At 38.1% G+C, this 20718-nt stretch overlaps 1 protein-coding gene across 3 annotated transcripts in view; it reads left to right on the forward strand.

Moving 5' to 3' along the window:
* The window catches only part of ADAMTS9 (ADAM metallopeptidase with thrombospondin type 1 motif 9), a 183595-nt gene that overhangs the window by 90006 nt on the left and 72871 nt on the right, over positions 1–20718 (forward strand). For all 3 annotated transcript variants that reach the window (XM_074284175.1, XM_074284176.1, XM_074284177.1), the window contains 6 exons: positions 2264–2383; positions 7113–7214; positions 7371–7538; positions 7768–8037; positions 12255–12416; positions 15429–15605. In XM_074284175.1, coding sequence (XP_074140276.1) covers positions 2264–2383; positions 7113–7214; positions 7371–7538; positions 7768–8037; positions 12255–12416; positions 15429–15605 — 999 coding nt within the window. The remainder of the gene's footprint in view (positions 1–2263; positions 2384–7112; positions 7215–7370; positions 7539–7767; positions 8038–12254; positions 12417–15428; positions 15606–20718) is intronic.

The raw sequence follows: 20718 nt of genomic DNA on the forward strand, positions 1-20718 counted from the left end.
GGGGAGCAGAAGGAAACTGAGCTGACTTTTCAATCTCTAGGTGTCCTATTTGAGGAAAGCCTCTGGAACATTTAAGTTTCAGATATAGGATGAGGAATCAGAATCCTGTCAGTACAAAAAGGACAAGAGTGGGGGCCATTTGGGTGAAAAAGTCACAGTAATTGTGAGACTTAAAAGCCCAACTGTGTATACTGAAGTCCTAATCATCGATAAAAAAGAAGAAAAATGAATTTAGCCTCGTCAAGATAAATACCTAATAATTGGTTAATGGTTTGGACTGAATTTGAGATGGGCCAATGAGACATTCACTATTCATTGCCAATGCTTAATTAAAATAAATAAGCTATACTTTATATGCCATATAATTTATTTTTAAAGTGCATTCTAAACCTGGGCAGGTTGTGTGGGAAGGGAGATACTTGGATTTAAGGAAGGGATCAATTCTCTTCCCAAAGCCCCATCCACAATAAGAATTGGTATGGCATGGGTGGCAAATTCAAATAGAAACAAGTTCCTGTGCCTTGGTACATACTTAGGAAACCACAAATTAATATTCTCTCAATTGTATTGTATTTTTATTTATTTTGTTCAACATTTCCCATTTAAATTTAATCACCTAATGTTTTTACCAGTTTGATATCTCTGGCTAAAGGACCTTGAAAGATGATTTTGTCTCCAGGGAAGAGATAGTCCCTAAAAGAGTAGTTCTTTCCTTGAAAGTCTCCTTCATTCAGACATTTGAGCTGCTTGTTGTACTGAACCTCATTCCTAGAATCTTGCCATAAATTAAGGCATGATAACTGTTTTCAATGGGAGTCAATCAATCACCGTATATTATGTGCCATGCTATAGGTCAGGGGTTCTCAAACTACGGTCCATGGGCCACATGCTGCCCGCTGAGGACGTTTATGCGGCCCCACCGGGTTATGGCAAATGGGCTGAGGGGCGGAGACGGAGTGTGAGCTTTTGTTTTTACTCTAGTCCGGCCCTCCAACAGTCTGAGGGACAGTGAACTGGCCCTCTATTTAAAAAGTTTGAGGACCACTGCTATAGGCACTATGGGTATAAGCACAAAGAATGAGACAGTCTTTAACCACAAGAGGCTTCCAGTGTGAGAAACAACTCCACAAAATACTTGCAACATAAATATCAACGTAGCAAAGACAAAGATCTACAAAGTCCTTAAGTAGAGGAAATTTGGAAGGGAAGTTTGGTCAGGGTCAGGAAAGGCTCATGCAGAAGATGGTGTTTAAACAGCATCTTAAAGAAAGGATGCAGTGAAGCAAACAAAGAAGGACAGAAATGCTTCTTAGGAAATCCCTTAAAGAGTACTTCTTCTCTCCTTCCTCCTGTTACCCAACACCATCTGTTCCTAAAATCATAGACCTTGAATGGGAGCATCTAATCCAAGTCTCTTCATTCCTCTCTTCAAATAGTTTTTGGAGCCATTTTTTTCACCTCTCTTATGTATATTTTATATTAGAAAAAAGCTTTGAACTCCTAAGCAAGACTGAGTAGAAAAAGGAGAGTTACTTTATTTCAAATACCTCCTCTGTCCTTAAGTCATTTGGAGAGCAGGGTCAAAGGGCAGAGCATGTCATAATGCTGTCACATTTTTTGAATGTGTGTCCATCACGACTAGGAGATTTCTTTTATGTCCTGTGTTTATCAGAGCGGCTCTGCCTTACTCACAGTTGGAGAATCTAATCTTCTACCTGGTTGAGTTCTGGGTTATTTCTGCTTCAAGTGATCCAGATCATTTCTGCTTCAGCTAGAAACCCTGAGGGTCGTCCCCCCCCACCAGATTCATTCATTCTTTTAGATTTTTTGGACTAGGTGAAAGGGAAGATTCTTTGCCTCAGTTGCTGCCTAGTCTTAATCACTGGATGGGTGCAGTATCAGTCAAACTGAATCTTATTGAAGATTTAGCTTAAAAAGGCCAAAGTCTCCTATCTCAACCAGGGCCATCTTCATCATCTTGATGTATATCTTGCCACTGGACTCAGATGGCTCTGGAGTGGACAATGAGGCAGCTTACTTAAACTCTCACTTATATCCAGTTCACTTTCATGTCACTGTCATGAATGAAGGACAAACAATAATGATTCAGATAGTCTCCTTGTTTTACCTAGCTTGCACAGGTGCTAGGCCCTTGACTCCCTTGAGTTGCAGGATCCTTGCCCCTTTCCTTTTGTTTTGTGGAGAGAATCTTGGCTGAGGTCTCTGTGCCCTTGTGTTTTCTTTCTTTTTTTTTTTCCTCCAGTGCAGTGTGACTTGTGGCCAAGGCTATCAGATGCGAGCTGTCAAATGCGTCCTTGGAGCTTATTTGTCTGTGGTTGATGACAATGAGTGTAATGCTGCAACCCGACCAACCGACACCCTGGTAAGAATCATGTCAGTGAGGATGCTCAATTCACTGGTGTTGTGCTTTGACCACTGTGCTGCCCAGTCCCAATCCTTGAAGTCCCCCCCTCCCCTGTGTCTGCTCTGGTAAAGTCTGTGGACAGCTCAGCACATCTGGAGCTTTGGCTCTGTCGCTTGGAGATTTGGGCCAAGAACCGAGACCATATGAAATATTAATTTGTTTCAGGTTTTATTATTTTGATGGTGCAGTTTTATTCTGGTTGTTAGTTTGTATAAGAGACAGCATGACATAATGTCTAGGGCAGCAGTGTCAGAATTCAAACAGAAACAGTGACCACCAAACCACAGGCTACATTTCGATTTAGAAAACCACACATTAACATTATTTGGGTTCCATTGTATTTTTATTTACATTCTCAAATATTTCCCAATTACATTTGTATCTGATTCAAGTGGTCTATGTTTGACAGCACTGGTAGAGAGTGCTACATTTGATAGCAAGAAAACATAGGTTCAAATACTGCCTGAGACACTTCATGATTAAGGTTTCCAAACTAAATCCTGCCTGAGATACTTAATGGTTAAGATTTCCAAACTAAATTTCTTAATTTCACTATGCTTCAGACAGCTCACTCCGCAGGATTTAAATACACACTGGAAACACTGGAAATCAGAACGTACGTGTGTGTGCGTGCGTGCTTGTGTTTAGATTTGTAATACGAATTAACTTTTTAAGAAAAGAAAGAAATATTTAGGGGAAAAGCATGTTCATTCCATGATAAATTATAATATCAGCATATATTCTCATTGAATGAAATAGGAGGAAAATAATTCCACAAATTAGGATCTTTTTTTACATTTCTGTTATGGAAGGTATGTTAAGTTATTTCGCAAATACAAGTATTGGGATTCCCCAGTAGACTTCGTTTGGATCCCTCCTGCAAAATATAAAGTCCATATGGAAATTCAAATGAATTCCTTTTTTGATAGTCACCTATGACCACAGATAACTTAAACAAATAACTACCGCGGCCAATAGAAGTATGAACAAAATTCTGATTAATTTTCTGTTATGGACACCATCTGTTGGGATTTAGCCGAGCATAAAATAGCATATCCATGAAATAGGGTATACTATTACCCAACATATTTTTTATTAAAAATTAAAAATTAAAAATTTTATTAATTCCAAATAACTTAAAATTATAAACACTTTTTAAAATGCTGATTCTGTAGCACTGCATTTGGGTTCAGTTCAGGACTGTCAAATGAGGATGGTTCCTCCCAATACTACGATCCCATTTTGCTATAGTCTCTTTATATGCTCAGTTCTTTTGCATGCTATTGATAAAATAATGAAATGAAAGGATAAATGAAAAAAACATTTATTAAGCATTTACTATGTGTCAGGAACTGTAGGGAGTGCAAAAACAAGACCTTCTCTATCCTCAAGAAGCTTACCTTTTAGTCATTTATAAAGGAGCTAGAATTAGAAGTGTTGGTGAAGTTTTACACTTGGAAGCAGAACTTATGCAAGAGAGTGTCATGGTGGGGCTAGAAACAAGCTAAAATAGGTCAAAGCTCATATATTAAGATTCCAGGGACTCAGAGATAGCACTTCATTTGCTTATTTATATATTCATTCATTCATTTACTTGTTTATCTATTTATCTATTTATTTATGTGTTTGTTTATTTATTTATTTAGCTGAGGCAATTAGGGTTAAATGACTTACTCAGGGTCACACAGCTAGGAAATGTTAAGTGTCCGAGGTCAAATTTGTACTCAGATCCTCCCAACTTCAGGGCTGGTGCTCTATCTGCTGCACCACTTGCCTATATACTATAACAATGATAGCTAACATTTTTCTTAGAAGTTCAAAGTTTATTAATGATTTTGCACCTGTCATTTCATCTGGACCCTATAATAATAACTCTGTGAATATCATCTGTGTTTTTCACATGAGAAGACAGAGGCAGGAAGTAATTTAAGTGGGGTCCCACAGCTATTCAATGTAGGAGACAAGATTCAAAGTCAAGTCTCCTGACTCCATATCCAATACTCTACCCATTATCCCACCCATTATCTCTCATTGTTTATCCTCATGCTTTATCTAAGCATTTCAATTTCAGACTTTATATAGAAACACTTAGTTTAGTACATGGAAACTTCCTCATTTAGGAGCATGTTGGATCTTTATTTGATGAAGCTCTACCATGCTATAAATATTAGATTAAAATCTGCTTCCTTAGTTTAAAAAAAAAAAAAAAGCTCTCCTTATTCTCTCTGAGTTTTTCCCTTACAAGGAGATTTCTTCCTGTTTTCAATCCTATGCAATTTATATTTTTCTTGTGGTATTTCTTTTCTGACTTGCATTATAGTGATTTGTATATTTGTCTTGATACCTCCTGCCCCCTTGGGAGCGGGAATTAGCTCTTAGGTTTTTGTATTCCAATATTCCAGTGTGTTGTTTCGCATCTAGGTACTTAATCAAATACGCTGCATTGAATTAACTTCTTTATATAAAGAGGATACAGCACAATATTTTATGGTTTGGAAGAGACATCTATTTCCTCCATTTTTTTTTTTTTTTTTTTTACATTTGGCTCTCCCAAATTATTCTTTGGCATCATCAGAAAGAAAGCAAAACACTTGATCCAGCTTAGCAGATTCGTGCCTTATTATAGGTCCTCATTTTTGGAGTATGTGAATAGCATTTGGCCTGCAAAATGAACAATTTGTCATGAATAACAATTTCATCCACTCATTATAATGTGTAAGAATGGACTGTCTGTGGAATAATCTCAGTCTTAAACTAAAACGGTTGTGGGAAAGTATTAACATGCTCCTATTTAGTAGCTGGGAGAGTCACCCTCTGATTTTTCATTAACCAGCAAAGTAATAAATAGGATTTTAGATTCAGAAGAAAACTTAGATGTAGGAACCCTTTTATTTCTTCACAAGGAAAATTGAGGTCCAGTGAAGAGTTTATCTAGAAATTTGACCTTGATTTGGATAAAATTTCTCATCCTATTCCAGTAGAAAATACGAAGAAAGTTAAGCAAGATAATAGTACAATTAAGTCAAACAGGGACTGGTTAAATTTCTTTCACCAAAGATAGTCATTCATTAATGATATTACCTGGAAGGAAACTTCTAGTGGAATGTCCCAGGCACTTGACCCTGTGCTGTTTAACATTCCTATCAGTCGCTCGGATAAAGATTTAAGTGGCATTCTTAACCGAATTCAAAGATGACACAAACCTGGGAAAACTAGCTGACATCATCTGTGAAAGAGTCAGGTTTTAACAATATCTTGAAAGGATAGAACATGGGGCCAGTCCAGTATAATGAATTTTAATGAGCACCAAAGGCTAAATATAAAAAGTCTTATCCTCGGGTTCAAAAAAATGACTTCACAAGCACTATACAAACAAGGAAAAACTCTACAGCATTTAGCTGGAAAAAATCATGAGGTTTTAAATTTATTGTAAGCCAATCATATGTCAATAGTCCCTGAAGTTAAAGGCAGCCTTATGTTGGGTTATAAGAAATCTAGCATTTAGAAGTAAAGAAGTAAGAGTTTCTTTGCATTCTGCCAGTCTTCCATAGCTAGTTTATTATACTCCAGTGAGCTCCATTTAAAGAACATTTAGCAACTGCAAAATATCCAGAGCTGGGCTTCCAAAATTATAGAGGATCTTGAGTCCCTGGAGGAAGAAGGGATGGCAAGCCTGCAGAAGAAATGACTAGGGAGATCAGGACATGTGTGCAGCTTCCCAATATTTGTTGAGCTGTCAAATAGGAACAGAATTTACCTTGTTCTGTTGGGCTCCAAAGGACAAAAACAGGAACAGGAGGGTAGAAGAACAAGATCGAGACTTAATATCAAGATAAACTTACTAACAGTTGGAACTGTCCAAAAATAATATAAGTTGCCTTGGGAAATCATCAGATGGATTTCCCCTTATTAAAGAACTATCTGAATTGTATAAATATATTTGCATATATTGGATTTAACATATATTTCTACCATCTTTAACATATATTGGACTACTTGCCATTTAGGGAGGAGATGGGGGAGGAAGGTGAAAATTGGAACACAAGGTTTTGCAACGATTAATTTGAAGAATTGTCCATGCATATGTTTTGAAAAATAAAAAGCTTTAAATTAAAAAAAAAGGAATAGCAAAGTAAGTTAAAGAGCATAATTAAAGCAGAGTTATGAGGGATAGGAAAGATTTGTGTAGGGGGAGTAAGTGTATGTGTGTGTGCCTATGTATGTGCATGTGTATATCTATATATGTATACGTAAATATATCCTTGCTTAACTGTAGCCTGCTTGGGGAAGTTGAGGGAGGATGAAAAGAAAAAAAAAAAAGAATAAAGTAAAAAAAAAAGTGCACAGTAGAGAACAAAAAAACTAACTATAAGGAATAAAGAAAAAATAGACACATAAAAAAAAAAGAACTATCAGGCATTTTGTTGAGGGAACTTTCATTTAGATGGGAACTGGATGGCCACAGAGGTGCATTCTAATTCTGAATCCTGAATATATATATATATATATATATATATATATATATATATATATATATATATATATATATATATATATATATATATATATATATATATATATATATATATATAGGTCTGACCTGAAGTTTCACAAATCGTTAGTGGAAGACTTGAGACTCTCCTCCCCATGCTTCTATAATTTGGCCATTTGCTTGTTTCTTGGACAGGACTGTGAATTAATGTCTTGCCAACCTCCACCAGCTGCACCTGAAGCAAGAAGAAGCACTAACATTCAAAGAACCCAGTGGAGATTTGGATCTTGGACTCCAGTAAGGAATTGAATGGATAAAGAGGCTGGGGCAGGGGAGAGAGGATGAGGAAAGAGTGATGGATGGGATTTTTTTTTTTAAGATGTCATTATTAAAACTGGGCCACTGCCTGGTGAGAAAGTTTTCATAACGCATCTTCATGTCTATCAACCCCAGTGCTCAGCAACATGTGGAAAAGGAACCCGGATGAGATATGTCAGCTGTAGGGATGATGAGGGCTCAGTGGCAGATGAGGAAGCCTGTTCTACTCTCCCTAGGCCATCAGCAAAGGAAGTGTGTGCCGTGACCCCTTGTGGGCAGTGGAAGGCCTTGGATTGGAGCCCTGTAAGCAAGGGGATTATGGATTTGGGGCTGGGGTGATTGGGTTTGGGTAGCGGTGGTGGTAACATCAAAGGGCTAGAAGGCCATGTTTCATTCACTTAACAGCTGGGTTGTAATAATTGCATTTATTTCGTGATTTCTCTCCTACCGCGTCCATGCACAAAATGCACATTTTCTTCTTCTCTGTATGACCATATGACGGGCGTGTTTCCTTTCTGAATGTCCATCACAGTGCTCCGTGTCCTGTGGACAAGGTAGGGCAACTCGGCAGGTGGTATGCGTCAACTACAGCAATCAGGTAGTTGACCGGAGCGAGTGTGACGTGGATTATATCCCGGAAACGGAACAGGACTGCTCCATGTCGCCCTGCCCGCGCCAGAGCCATGACCGGGACATGCCCCAGCACCCCTTCCAAAACAAGGACTACCATCCCAGAAGTGCCAGTCCCAGCCGCACCCATGTGCTCGGAGGCAACCAGTGGAGAACCGGACCCTGGGGGGCAGTAAGTATTCCCATAGGCGGTTCTCTGGAACAGCTCTAGTGAGCAGAGTCTGAGGGGAAACTGAGGAAGCCTCCCTGGGGCATCGCTTTGGTCTCCAGGCAGCAGCACTGGACATTTTGATTTGATTTAGACAGACTATAAAACAGAATTGTGGGAGCTAACGCCTGGCCACGTGACCACATTTACAGGCACTTATGAAGTAGCAATGGCTTTAGGGACCTCACTCCTGTAGAGTATCGAGCTTTCTGCTGTAAGATGACTGTTATGGTCTGGTGGTCCACAGGGGGCATATTGGGACTGTGATTATGATAGATCCTCCCAGAGACTGACAGCTCTGATCTGTGGGGAAATTAAGCAGAGAGGGAAACTTTTATAGGAGATTTTGAAATGAAAGCAATTTTCTTCCTTGCTATCTTCAAGATAAATGCACTCTCAAAATGACAGAGCTGCCACGGAATTGGAGGAAGATTATTACCCTGGATTAGGAGGTAAATGCTAGTGTAGCTAATGTGATTGGCATGATGAACAGGTAAATTAGCACGAGCTTGTGAGAATCTCTAAAATCAGCAAAGGGAAAGGGGCCTTAGAGAATTCTCATTCTTTCTCTCTCCTCCCTCCTTCCTTCTCTTTCTTCCTCCTTCTCCCTCTCTCTTTTTCTCTCATCTCTCCCTCTTCTCTCTTCTCTCTCTGTCTGTCTGTCTCTGTCTCTATATCTTCCTCTCTCTCTGTATGTCTTTCTTTCCTTCTCTGTCTCTCCCTCCTTCCTTTCCCCTCTTCTCTCTCTGCTTATGTCTATCTCTCTGTCTCTGTCTCTCCAAAAATAAATGATGAGGTGAAACACCAAGAAACTGCTTGATTTCATTGAGGGACAGGTGAACTTCATGCAAAATATAGCGATCCCAGGTATTCTTAGCCATGTGTAAAGATAGTAGGAGTTTACTAATTGACCTGCTTGATGTTTAGTTGTTGTTTAGTTATGTCATCACGTCTAACTATTTGTGACCGCATTTGGGTTTTTCTTGGTAAAGATACTGGAGCCTTCTCCAGCTCATTTTACAGATGAGGAAACTAAAGCAAACAGGATTAAGTGACTTGCCCAGGGTCATACAGCTAGTAACTGTCTGAGGCTGGATTTGAACTCACAAAAATGATTCTTCTTGATTCCCAAGGGGCACTCTATTCACTCTGCCATCTAACTGCCCAATTGTTATGCAGTTCCCTTTTAAAGAAATGGTTTCTTGTTGATTCTCTGATTAGTTGAATCTCATATATTTAATGGATGAAGAGCACTGGACTTCAGGAAGAAAGGTGTCAGTTTTCCACTATGGGCATGAGTCAATAAATTGGCTTTATTTTCTGAGAGGAATATTTATACTTGAAAGTTCTATATGGACTAGCCTTTGATCTTCTTCCCTCTTTTTCCTCCCCTTTTCTCTCCTCCCCCTTATCTTTCTTTTCTTATGTTGTAAAGGATTTAGATTTTGAAGGATTAAAGAGTGCCTAATGGAGATAATCTCTGAGTACCCCATGATTCTTCCTGTTTCAAGAAACTCAAAACCCATACCCATGCATTGTAATGATAGCTTTTAATGCTTCCCCAGAGAAAGATGCAATTATTATTTGGGACAACCTCGGCCACCTTGTCTTCCTTTCAGGATTAAAAACCTTGCCTCTGGGCAGTGTTCCAATTCCTTTAGGATTTGGTCCATTGACTCTTCTAGCCTTGGCCAATCCCATTCTTCCCCCTTTGTGCACAGAGGCTTTAGGCCTAACTAAGTAAAGCTGTCCAGTCTTGGCTTGACACACCTGCTGCCTTTGCTCTTTAAGACAATCAAGTGTTCATAAAACCTTTACAGACTAAAAAAAAAAATGGAGTCACCAATGAAGTCTGGTTGCAATTGGCAGGCCATTTTGTAAGAATGAAGTTTGTATCTTTTTTAAAAAATGAATACAGAAGAGTAGTCTTTGTCTACATCTTACTTGCAAACAGTACAACTCTCCAAAGCTCCGTCCTTCTTGTTAAAGGACTGGTTGATGGAATGACAGTTTCCCCTTATACTTCCATCAGTCTCACTTGGATTTAACTGATGTGGAGAGAGTGAAAGAAAGGTTTTCTTTTTAAAGATAATCACCCAGGGAACACAGAAAGCATGCTAGGAAAATCAAAGGTGTTCAGATCACTGAGCACCTGGAAATGTCAGTGAAAAGTTCTGGCTGACACAGGGGATAAATCGCTAGTTCCACAGTTATTGTGATATCCAAAGAAATGCCAAATAAAACTTATTAGAGTTGTAAGCATAGCTATCAAATTGACAGGTGGGCATTGGTGTAAATTCCCAAATCAAAAACCATAAATACCCAAAGAGGTAGCATAGTAAAAATAAATTAAAAATTAAAAAAAAAATAATAGTAGACCAGCATTAAAGTGCAAAATATCTGGGTTCAAATCCCACCTTTGACACATGTTGGCTTTGTGACCTTGGGTAAAACATTTAATCTCCCAGTGCCCCCAGGCAACTCTATGGGACAGGAGTTCCTGACACTGATGAAATTGCAGGTCAAGGACAAAGTAAACATCTAAGTGAAAGAGTTAAAAATTTACTAAGTATTGGCCTACTAATGGGCAGAATAAAATCATAAAAAGAGCCCAGTTTTAGGGTTAGGGTCTGCTCCTACAGAATCAAGCATATTGTCCAGAGCCAACCCAAATACCCAATTTCTTTATCAGGAAAATGATGAAGTTGAAACAACTGGTCTCTCCTAGGGAAGCTCTGAGCCTCTGTGTAGACACTGTGCTTAGACATTGAGCAAATTGGGGAAGATACAATTGACATGATCACTGCCCTTGAAGCCTTGTGGGAGAGATGACTTAGGGAACTAAAACAGCTTGAGAACTGTAGGATGGAACAGTAGAGTAGAGAGCTGAGTCAAAATAAGCACTTGCAATTTTGAATGGCAAAATTATTTTTTTTTAAATCTCATTCTTTGACCTTTCAGAAAGTTGCTGTGAAGATGACATGAAACAATAAATGTGATTGTGCTTGGAAAATAAAACAAAAATGTTTTCTTTTCTTCCTCTTGTTTTTTAAAGGCCTTTTAAAATCATAATCATTTTTAGATAGGTGTTCCTCTCTGCACCCCATATTCCCATTCACCCACATACACACACAAACATCATCCTCTTCTTCACTCCTCCCATATCGTAAAGAAAGCAAATGTGATTCACCAGCTCCATTGGCCAGTTCTCACTATGTATCCAGGACTAAGAGGGAATGGTCCCATGACCACCTGCTCCAGTCAATTCAGGGCACTGCATTTTAGGAAGAAGCATTTTAATGATTAGATAAGTTATTAACACTTGAAGAAGCAAGCAAGTCTCTTTGCAAATGATCTTAAAGTACTCCTGAAGAATGCTCTTCATTTGAGAAATAAACCTGCTTTTCCATAAGAAAGCTTAGATGGCTTCAGAGTCCATAGTCAAAGCTTCTCCTTTTTACAGATTAGGAAACTGAGACCTAAACCTGTTAAGATACTTACCCAAGATGACTCATATAGTAAGGTACCAAAAGCTAGTTTCATTTTCTGTTTTTCTAGGATTGTTGTTGGTTTTTCAGTTAGCGTTAGCTATTAACTTTTTCATTTATAGTCGCACAATTATTTTGTTGAATATCTGTCTCCCATATGTCCAAGGTGCCTATAGGTTTAGAAGAAGCATAAAATGGGGCAGCTAAGTGGCAGTGTGGAGCAACCAGCCCTGAAGTCAGGAGGACCTGAGTTCAAATGTGACTTCAGACACTTAACACTTCCTAGTTGTGTGACTCTGGGCAAGTCACTTAACCCCAATTGCCTCAGCTAAAAAAAAAAAAAAAGAAAGAAAGAAAGAAAGAAAAAACATGTCTCTCATTTTCAGGATACTTAGAATACTTAATTGTACATAGACTTGGGGCTGCTAAGTGGCTCAGTAGATAGAGCACCAGCCCTAGAGTGAGAAGGACTGAGTTCAAATCAGGCTTTCAATATTTGATACTTATTGCTATGTGATCCTGGGTAAGTCACCATCGTCTCCCCATCCTCCCAAAAGTATGTGAACTCTTCATGATGACTTCTCATCATTTTGTGAGTTTTTAAGATATTTCGAGATTTCACCCCACTGGTCCATCACATGTAGTTAGCTCTTATTGTAGCAAAAACAAATTTCTTGAATCATTTTGTTTCAGTGCTCCAGTACGTGTGCTGGTGGGTTCCAGCGGCGAGTCGTTGTCTGTCAAGATGAGAATGGATATGCTGCCAATGACTGTGCAGAGAGACTCAAACCTGATGAGCAGAGATCATGTGAATCTGGCCCGTGTCCTCAGTGGGCTTATGGCAACTGGGGAGAGGTGAGGTCACCCACTGCCTTCTTTTCATTCTGTTTATGGCTGATTGCCTCATTGTTAAGTTGATCTGGGGTTGTGGGGCCAGGACAGGAGGCAGGAAAAGAGACTTGGAGGAAACCAGGATTTGGGATTTCATTCATGTTGGAATCTGCCTTCAAGCAATCTCTCTACCTACCCTGATGTCTATTGACAACTCCTGTAACTTTTCCTGCCCAGAGGAGGCTTTAAGAGTTAAATGGCTAGTCCAAAGTCATACAGTTACTGTATGTCAAAACAAGGAATAAAATCAAGTATTTCTTGATTCTGTGGCCAACTTTCTATCTACTAAACTGTGTCTCCTTTCCCATAGGTGATACATATTAAATGATATACAAATATCTATGAATTCTGCCTCCAGCACTTCCTAATAGATCAGATATTTATTAAACTCCTACTATGTACAAGACCTGCCATAAGTTCTGGAGATAAAAAGAGAGCACTTTCCTTCCCAGCCTCATTTAAGGCCTCTGAACCTCAGTTTCCCTATTTATAAAGTGAGGATAATGCTACCTACTGGTGTATCTTATAGGATCTTCAAATATATAAACAGCTTTGCAAACTTTAAAGCTATGTGTCAGTTCTGCCATTATTGTTCTTATTAAATTCAATTTTTTTTTGGATTATTAAGGCAATCATCTTGAATTATCACCTATTTTTATGGATCTTTCAGGAAGATCCAGCAGCCAACCGTTTGCAGCCTTTTAAAGGTGTTTTAATGATTAAATGAGTAATTAGTAGTTAATATAAGAAAACACTCACTGGAGCAGTATTGACTTTTGCCTCATTATTAATGGGTTTAAAGCATTCCAAGAGTTTATTTCCTTTAGCAAGTAAATATTTTTTTTTCTCAAGTCCTCTTTTCATTTGAGGAAGAAGCCTGTTTTTTTTTTTCCTTTTTCTTTTTTTTTTAAATTTATTATAGCTTTTTATTTATAAGTTATATGCATGGGTAATTTTACAGCATTGACAATTGCCAAATCTTTTATTCCAATTTTTCCTCTCCTTCCCTCCATCCCCTCCCCCAGAAGGCAGGTTGACCAATACATGCTAAATATGTTAAAGCATAAATTAAATACAATATCAGTATACATGTCCAAATAGCTATTTTAAGCCTACTTTTTTCATTCAATCATAGATTCCCATGATCCACAACCAGGGAAAGAAATCCCAGAAGCACTCTGGCCTAGTGCCTTTTCATTGAACAGATGAGGAAACTGAAGTCCAGGGAGATGAGGGATTTGTAGTAAGGGGCAGAACTGGGATTTCAGCCCAAATCCCCTGACTTTCAATCCAGTTCCTTTCATGCAATGGGCTGCTTCTGTTTACTGGTTCCCTGTGCTCAGAAGACACCCAATATTCTGAATTTGGAAAGCTTTAATGCATGCAGTGCGATTATTCCCATCTGAGCTGTCTTTTGCTCTTTAGAATGAATAATTATTAATTCATCTTCTATTTTTTAACTCCTCAGCTGTTGTTTGTTCAAAATTCTAATTTGCTGGGCCATGAAGTTTGTCTTGAAGTAGCTAAGTTCATTTCTAGACACTTTTGAATTCTCAGGATAGAACAGACAAAGAGATCGTGTTGAACTCTTGTCAACTATAAAAGTAAATATACTAAATATTATGTAACTAAGTAAATATGAGGATTGGAGGTTGAAAAATAATCTCACATGAAAACCTTTTGAACCTAGTGGGTATATCGTTCCAAATATTTGTGTCACTACAATCATTTATTTATGTTCAGTTGTGTTAAACAAGTAACTAATAGGCCACAAGCAGCAGTCAAGATTTTGGTTGGCTTCCATCATCTCATATTGGCAGACTCTGTTTGGAGACTAGAAGAGGAAGCTCTGCTTGGGGTGGGGTGGACATGCTGCCAGTTTCCCTGAACTCTTTGGAAAAGTCACCCTCTCTCTTCCATGACTCTCTCCCCTGGGATTATGACTGGACTTCTGCTGTTGCAGAAGAGTTAAGAGTTGTGCGTGATTTAGGTTGTCGTCACCAGCCAGAGGATGCAGGTTTTTGTGGGAGCCCTGGCTTGTGACATCATGGCATCAGGAAAATGAAATCCCTTCCTCCCCAGCCTGTTACCCAAGAAACACAATTTTGTTCCATTATGAGAAGGCTTTGATCTCATCAGAAATCAGAACTTCCCCTCACGTTCCCATCAACTTGCTTATTCATCTTTACAGAATGCAGTGTTTGTTCAAGGAAATGGAGTCGGCTTTAAAACCACTTGATGCAACTAAAGAAAATATAAAACATTGGAATTAAGAAAGCTTTTTTGACATAGCTGGCAATTCTTAGATATATATGTCTAGATAATTCTTACACATCAGTAAATCTTTTGGTACAATGCAGAGAGCCAGTGCTCTGGAGCTAGAGGTTCTGAGTTCAAATCTCACCTCTCTGATTCTCCTTACTAAAACTATTGCCTGTAGTACTTTATATTTAAAGAATTCTCATGTTCCTTTCTACAAGTGGCAACCATGTTCATGCTTGAAGTGTTATATTTTGGGGGAAAATATCATCATCTGATGACCAGCATACTGGTGATGATTCTTTCTGAACTTAGGTCAGATGATCTTTTGATAGTAATCCCAGAGTTTGTCTAAGAAAACACACATACTTCCCTAATTTGACAGGTCTCACAAAAACCTGTGTCTTCTGGCCTTGCCTTCTAGCCCCCAGGTCACTTCCATACCAAAAGGAGATATAGAACAGAACATTGGTGGAGATTACTTATTATATTATTATTAATTATATTAATATTAATTAATAATATTAATATATTTTATATATTATAGACCTTATTTTCCATTCAAAATATGGTCCCATTTATCAAATTCCTGCCCACCCCCTGTTCTCTTGGGATTCCATTGTGATTGAAAAATTGCCAGCACCCCCCCCAAAAAAAAGGCCTTCCGACCCCTGCTTGTTGTTAAGATGATCTTCACCCATTTCTATCATTTTTCAGTGCACCAAGCCATGTGGTGGAGGAACACGGACCAGACTGGTGGCTTGCCAACGTCCTGATGGGGAAAGATTTACAGACCTGAGCTGTGAAATTCTGGATAAGCCTCCGGATCGTGAGCAGTGCAATACTCATTCTTGCCCTCAAGATGCGAGGTGGAATTCTGGCCCTTGGAGCTCGGTACGGCCCTAAATCTTAATGTTTGTTCGTTGGTGTCTGGGTGCTCCATAACCCGTCTAACTAGACGTGCCTTTGGCTGTGGTGTTTGGGGAAAAGCCACTGGGACAGTTGCTGTTGTGTGTCTGCCAGAGCCTGTTTTATGGTAGACCAGCTATGGTGGAAGGGATGGTAATTCTGCCAGGTCACTGGGGCCTATTGGATCCATCACAGAGAACTTAACAATGGGTTTCCTTCCCTCTCTTGGCTCAAAAGGGCAAGTACACTTCATAAAGGATTTAGCTAAGAAGAATATGGTGCACAATTTTATATTTATAGACTATACCCAGTAGTAACTATGGGATGTACATTTCAGTGTACCTCAAGGATCTAGGATTTCTTCAGTACAAGCCCACCCTCCTCTTCATTGCTGTAGACTATAAGTTCAACTATACTTTAATAGAAAGTTTCATGAATTGCTATGACTCTCCCCCCAAAAAAGATGTCATCTTGTTGATGATAAATCTTTTACTAAAAACAAAACAAAAAACCTCTCTGCTTTTGGCAGACTGAAGATGAACTCAGAATCCTTCATTTCCAAAGCTAAATACTAGCAGTTTTTGTTTGAATATATTTTGTACAAGTTGAGCTTTTTGTAGATTTTTTTTTGTCTCGTGATTGAATAGAGTAATAATCTGCTTATTGAAGCCAAAGCAAATTTGGATTCCACTGTCTGATGATAGCCTGTGTTCCTTATTTTTTGCCTTGAGTGACAGGCTTAGTGATTACTGAGACTGTTGCCTATAAAGCAGCCAAAATGAAGATGATGATAAAATCAAAGAGTTGATGGTGATCTAGATTCCCCAACTGTTGACAGTCAATCCAGTTTCACCACTTTCCCCCCTTCTGACTGGTCTTAATGTTTATTGAGGCTGTATTTCCAAACAGACAAAATGAACCCAATGGGAGAACTGGTGATTTGATGGCTGTTGAGACTCTCCAAATGTTCTCACCTATGTTAAGACAGTCAAACCGGTTTGACTTTCTACTTTCTCCCACCACCACCGTCTCCTTGATTGCCAAGATTGTACAAAGCAGACAAAGCAAACCGATGGTAAAACTGATGATTTTGTGGCTGTTGAGATTTTTTTTTCTTCTCCCATTTTGACCACAGTCTTGGTGAATACTGAGACTGCATCTATTAAAAAAAAAAGTGAATACAGTTGTAGAACTGGGGATTTGGTGGTTATTAAGACACCTTACAATGTTTTCATTTACATTAAGAGGGTTTCGCCATTTTTTTTTTCCTTTCTGAGCTAGGCTTCTGTTCCTACTGACAAATGTGCTGGTGTAAGTGCTATGCACAGCTCTTTATAAACAGAATCAATGACTGTGTAAATATAATATTTCAGTTAAGTAAATTGTGTGGGGTTGGAGGAGTCAGGAGGGAAGAGACACCTGCAATCTGAGATGGTTGCTCAGTAAATGCAGTAGATTTTCACATGAAGACAATATTTGCACTAACCACAAATTTAGTATTTTGTTGAATTGTTGGCAGATGATGGTTTTGTTTTTATTTTTTTTTTTAATTCAGAATGGTTGGGAGAAATATTCTTAACCATTACAAAGTAAGTCACATAGTGGGTTCGCTTATGGGCATTACTGGTACTTCATGGCATTTCTGAGGATGACTTTGGTCATTGAGATGAAGTACTAGCTTGGTTATGTAAATAGAATTCTGAGAGTAAGTCCAAGCTTAGAAGATTTAGAATAAAACCTCACTTATCATTAGTTAGATTGTAAGTATAGAAGTCTTGTCAAATGCCTAAGAAATGGATCTGAAATGTCATTGACTCAAATCTATAGTTTTTTTGTTTGTTTTGTTTTGTTTTGTTTTGTTTTTGTCCCTAGCATTATTTGGCTTTTGACAAGTGGGACTAAGGGATGTTTTGTGGAACATCATGATGTCTTCCACGATACTAACTTAGAAATATGAGGGTCAGTCATCCTTAGGTCCCTTACTAGATAATTATGCATTCTTGAGTTTATTTTTAGCGTGGACTTTTGGCCTCTTAGCATAATGAGTTCCATAAATTTAGCCAAGCCCCGATTTTCAAATTTTCCTCTTTTAAGATTTAAGGTGGAGTATGGGTAGTTTTGAATTCTCTTTTCCCATGATTTGGAGAATAGATTTATGTTTACCCTAGCTATATACCCTTTAGTTCCATAAATAAATCCTCATATCTTATTTACGTAGAAAGAATTTATTTGAGAATACAGACAGGGGAGGGGAAGAACTTCATAAAATCATTGTGTATTATAGGAAGAAGGAACCTATGAGGGATTTTTAAATCTAATCTCTTATTTTTGAGGAAACAGAGGCTCAGAGAAGCAGAGTTTTTCCCATCATCTCATAGCTAGTTAGTACTTTGTACAAATCCTTGATAAATGTCACTTCAGCAGGGCCTAAGCTTAAGTTACTTTTCAGATTTCCACAATTTGCTCTAAAGATAAGAACCTAGGGACTGGAGACTTAATGGTTTTGTAGAAGGGAACATGTCCCAAACATTTCCAGCTAACCTCCTCACCCTTTTTTGTGTATCTCTTTCCTTTTTGGTGTTCCCAAATAGATGTATTTTTTGCTATTTTTAATCAAAGCACTTCATTTTGTAATGCATCTTTATTCATGATTTCAATAGTATAGGAAATATCCAGGTGAGGATAATTTAACAATGCAAGTTAGCATCTTCTCTGTCATTTAGAATTCAAGAGTTGCCTCAAACACTAAGGAATCAGTTAGTTCGTCCAGGATCATATGGCCAGATTGTGTCAGGATTTGAATCTAGGTCTTCCTTGCTTGGAGACCAGCCTTCTGTCTACTCCACAATTCTGCTTCCATTGTTGGGGCTAAATTTAGCTTAGACCAAGCTCTAGAATTGGATTTTGAATGTAAGTCTTCATGGTATGGCTCTTGATACCACACCACGGCTCACTGCCTCTCCTGATCTTCCCTAGAAACAACTGACTTATTTAAGGTAACATCTTCTCATGTACAAGGAGAACCTTAAGCTTAAGCACCGATGTTTTAGATTGAACATTAGAAACATGTATTGCTTTAATTGTTAAGCCAATATATATATAACATATATATATATATACAATATATAATTGGATGATATTGAATTGAAATGTTTTTGTTACCTGCTCGCTATTTTCAAAAACATTGACGTTGCAGAAGAAATATGGTGCTTTGCTGCCTTCCTTCACAGAAATGGATATTCACATCTGTCCCCATTCACAGATGTGACTAGCTAACTCACACTGATATTAGAAGGGCTTTAAAAGTTCAAGTGGCTTTCTAGATAAAGTGAGCCCTGTCCACATGCATCTTTAGAGTTGCCTACCATGTCAGTGAGAAGTGAGACATTGTGTTTTTAATCATAATTCTAAAAGTTAAAAATCTAAAATACTTTATTTTAATAGTTACATTAGCCATGAGCAGATTGTCCTAAATAGATTTTTGTTTTTTCAGACCCCCATTAGGCTTCATGTTCCTTTCTGTGGGTGCTATGGTAATATTTCTTCCCAACTCTAAATTGACTCATACCTCAGTCAGTTCAACCAATGGCCATAAAACTGCAGCAGGCATTTATATTTGGTGCTTCTATAATCAGAATTGTCAGTCTTGCTGATATTCTACTTGAGGTGGTAATATGTTACTTTGAAATAGGTTTTTTAGCAGGTTTCAGAAAGTGACCAACTTTCACCATTAGTTTCTCAGAGCTGTACTTTTCTCCCCCAAATTACTCCCACAAAATGGAATCTATCCAAAGGAAAAAAAAATCACTCCTCCAGGCTTCCTTGTGTTCAGAAGTTTTCAGCAACAGAAGGATATGGACATAGCTCCATTCAGCAAAACTCTCCCAAATCTTTCCAAAAGTTTGTCAAATTTACACTTAGATTCTCCCACCCTATGGTCCCTAGAATGAAGGGACCCAAGTGGCTGTGTTCCAAGCAAGGCCACTTTGGAATCCCAGTTTAGAATCTTTTCTTCAAGAGATGTGTAAAAAAACTCATATTGAAAACTGTTCTTCAAGTTTCTATTATTTTTTTATTATTGAATTTTGGAATCTGGAGAGACTTCAATGGTAAAAAGCCCCTACTATTAATCCCTAGGAAGGAGAGGCAGGATGACTATACTTGATAATTCCTGAAAGAAGTCCTCAGGAGAGTTCTAGATAGTGAAAGTGTGGACAGGAAATGGTAGAACCATCAGGAGAAGTCTAGAATGCCAATATAGTGAATTTAGGTTCATAATTAAGGTAAAAATAATTGTGTAATGACTTCAAGACCCAGAATGGCTCTACAGCCATTTCCAAGGCTTTCCCTGAGGAGACTTTATTGTACCAGTAGAAACTGCTTCGCTCAGTTGTTCATGACAAACCCTAACTCTTCTGTGATTGAGGTCTGGTTTAGGTGCCTTTGAAATGATACTTGTCAACTTGGATAATGAGAATTGATGAGCTCTAAGGACCAAAGAGCTGGAGTTGGGTTGCTACCTAACTGACTTATGGATTTGTGCCTACCTCATTTTCATGTTAAAGTGTGCAACTACTGTATGTAGTATGAGGGAAAAGTTTGACTTTGGTGTTTTTATCACCTCACTGCTTCCAAAAAGACTGTAAATATTTTTATTATTATATTTTTGAACACCTTAAAAAACCAGCTAAACCTAATATTGCCTGACTACCCTGAGCAATATAGATTTCTATGTATTTATATGTAATAAAACATATTTATTTTTCCAATATTGTTATTTAATTTCATATACCATGTTTAAAAATCAGTGTTTTTTGGCAGCCTTCAAAGACAAGTAGAATGTAATCAGAAATGCATGTAAATATTTTCTTGGAGTTAATAAAAAGATACATTTGCATTTTGTAAGTTCTACTCCCCCCCCCAAGAAATCAGAATAACCAAATGGTAATTTTCATGTAATATGATAGTTTCATTTGTCTATGTTAAAATGATGTTTTTCTAAATATTTCTGACTTGGAAATGGTACTTGGTGATATAAACAAATAATTTTGGGGGCCAAACATTTCATTGGTTTTTCTTTTTAATATCTGTTGTATTG

This window comes from Sminthopsis crassicaudata, chromosome 1, assembly GCF_048593235.1.
Source record: "Sminthopsis crassicaudata isolate SCR6 chromosome 1, ASM4859323v1, whole genome shotgun sequence".
Taxonomy (NCBI): Eukaryota; Metazoa; Chordata; class Mammalia; order Dasyuromorphia; family Dasyuridae; genus Sminthopsis; species Sminthopsis crassicaudata.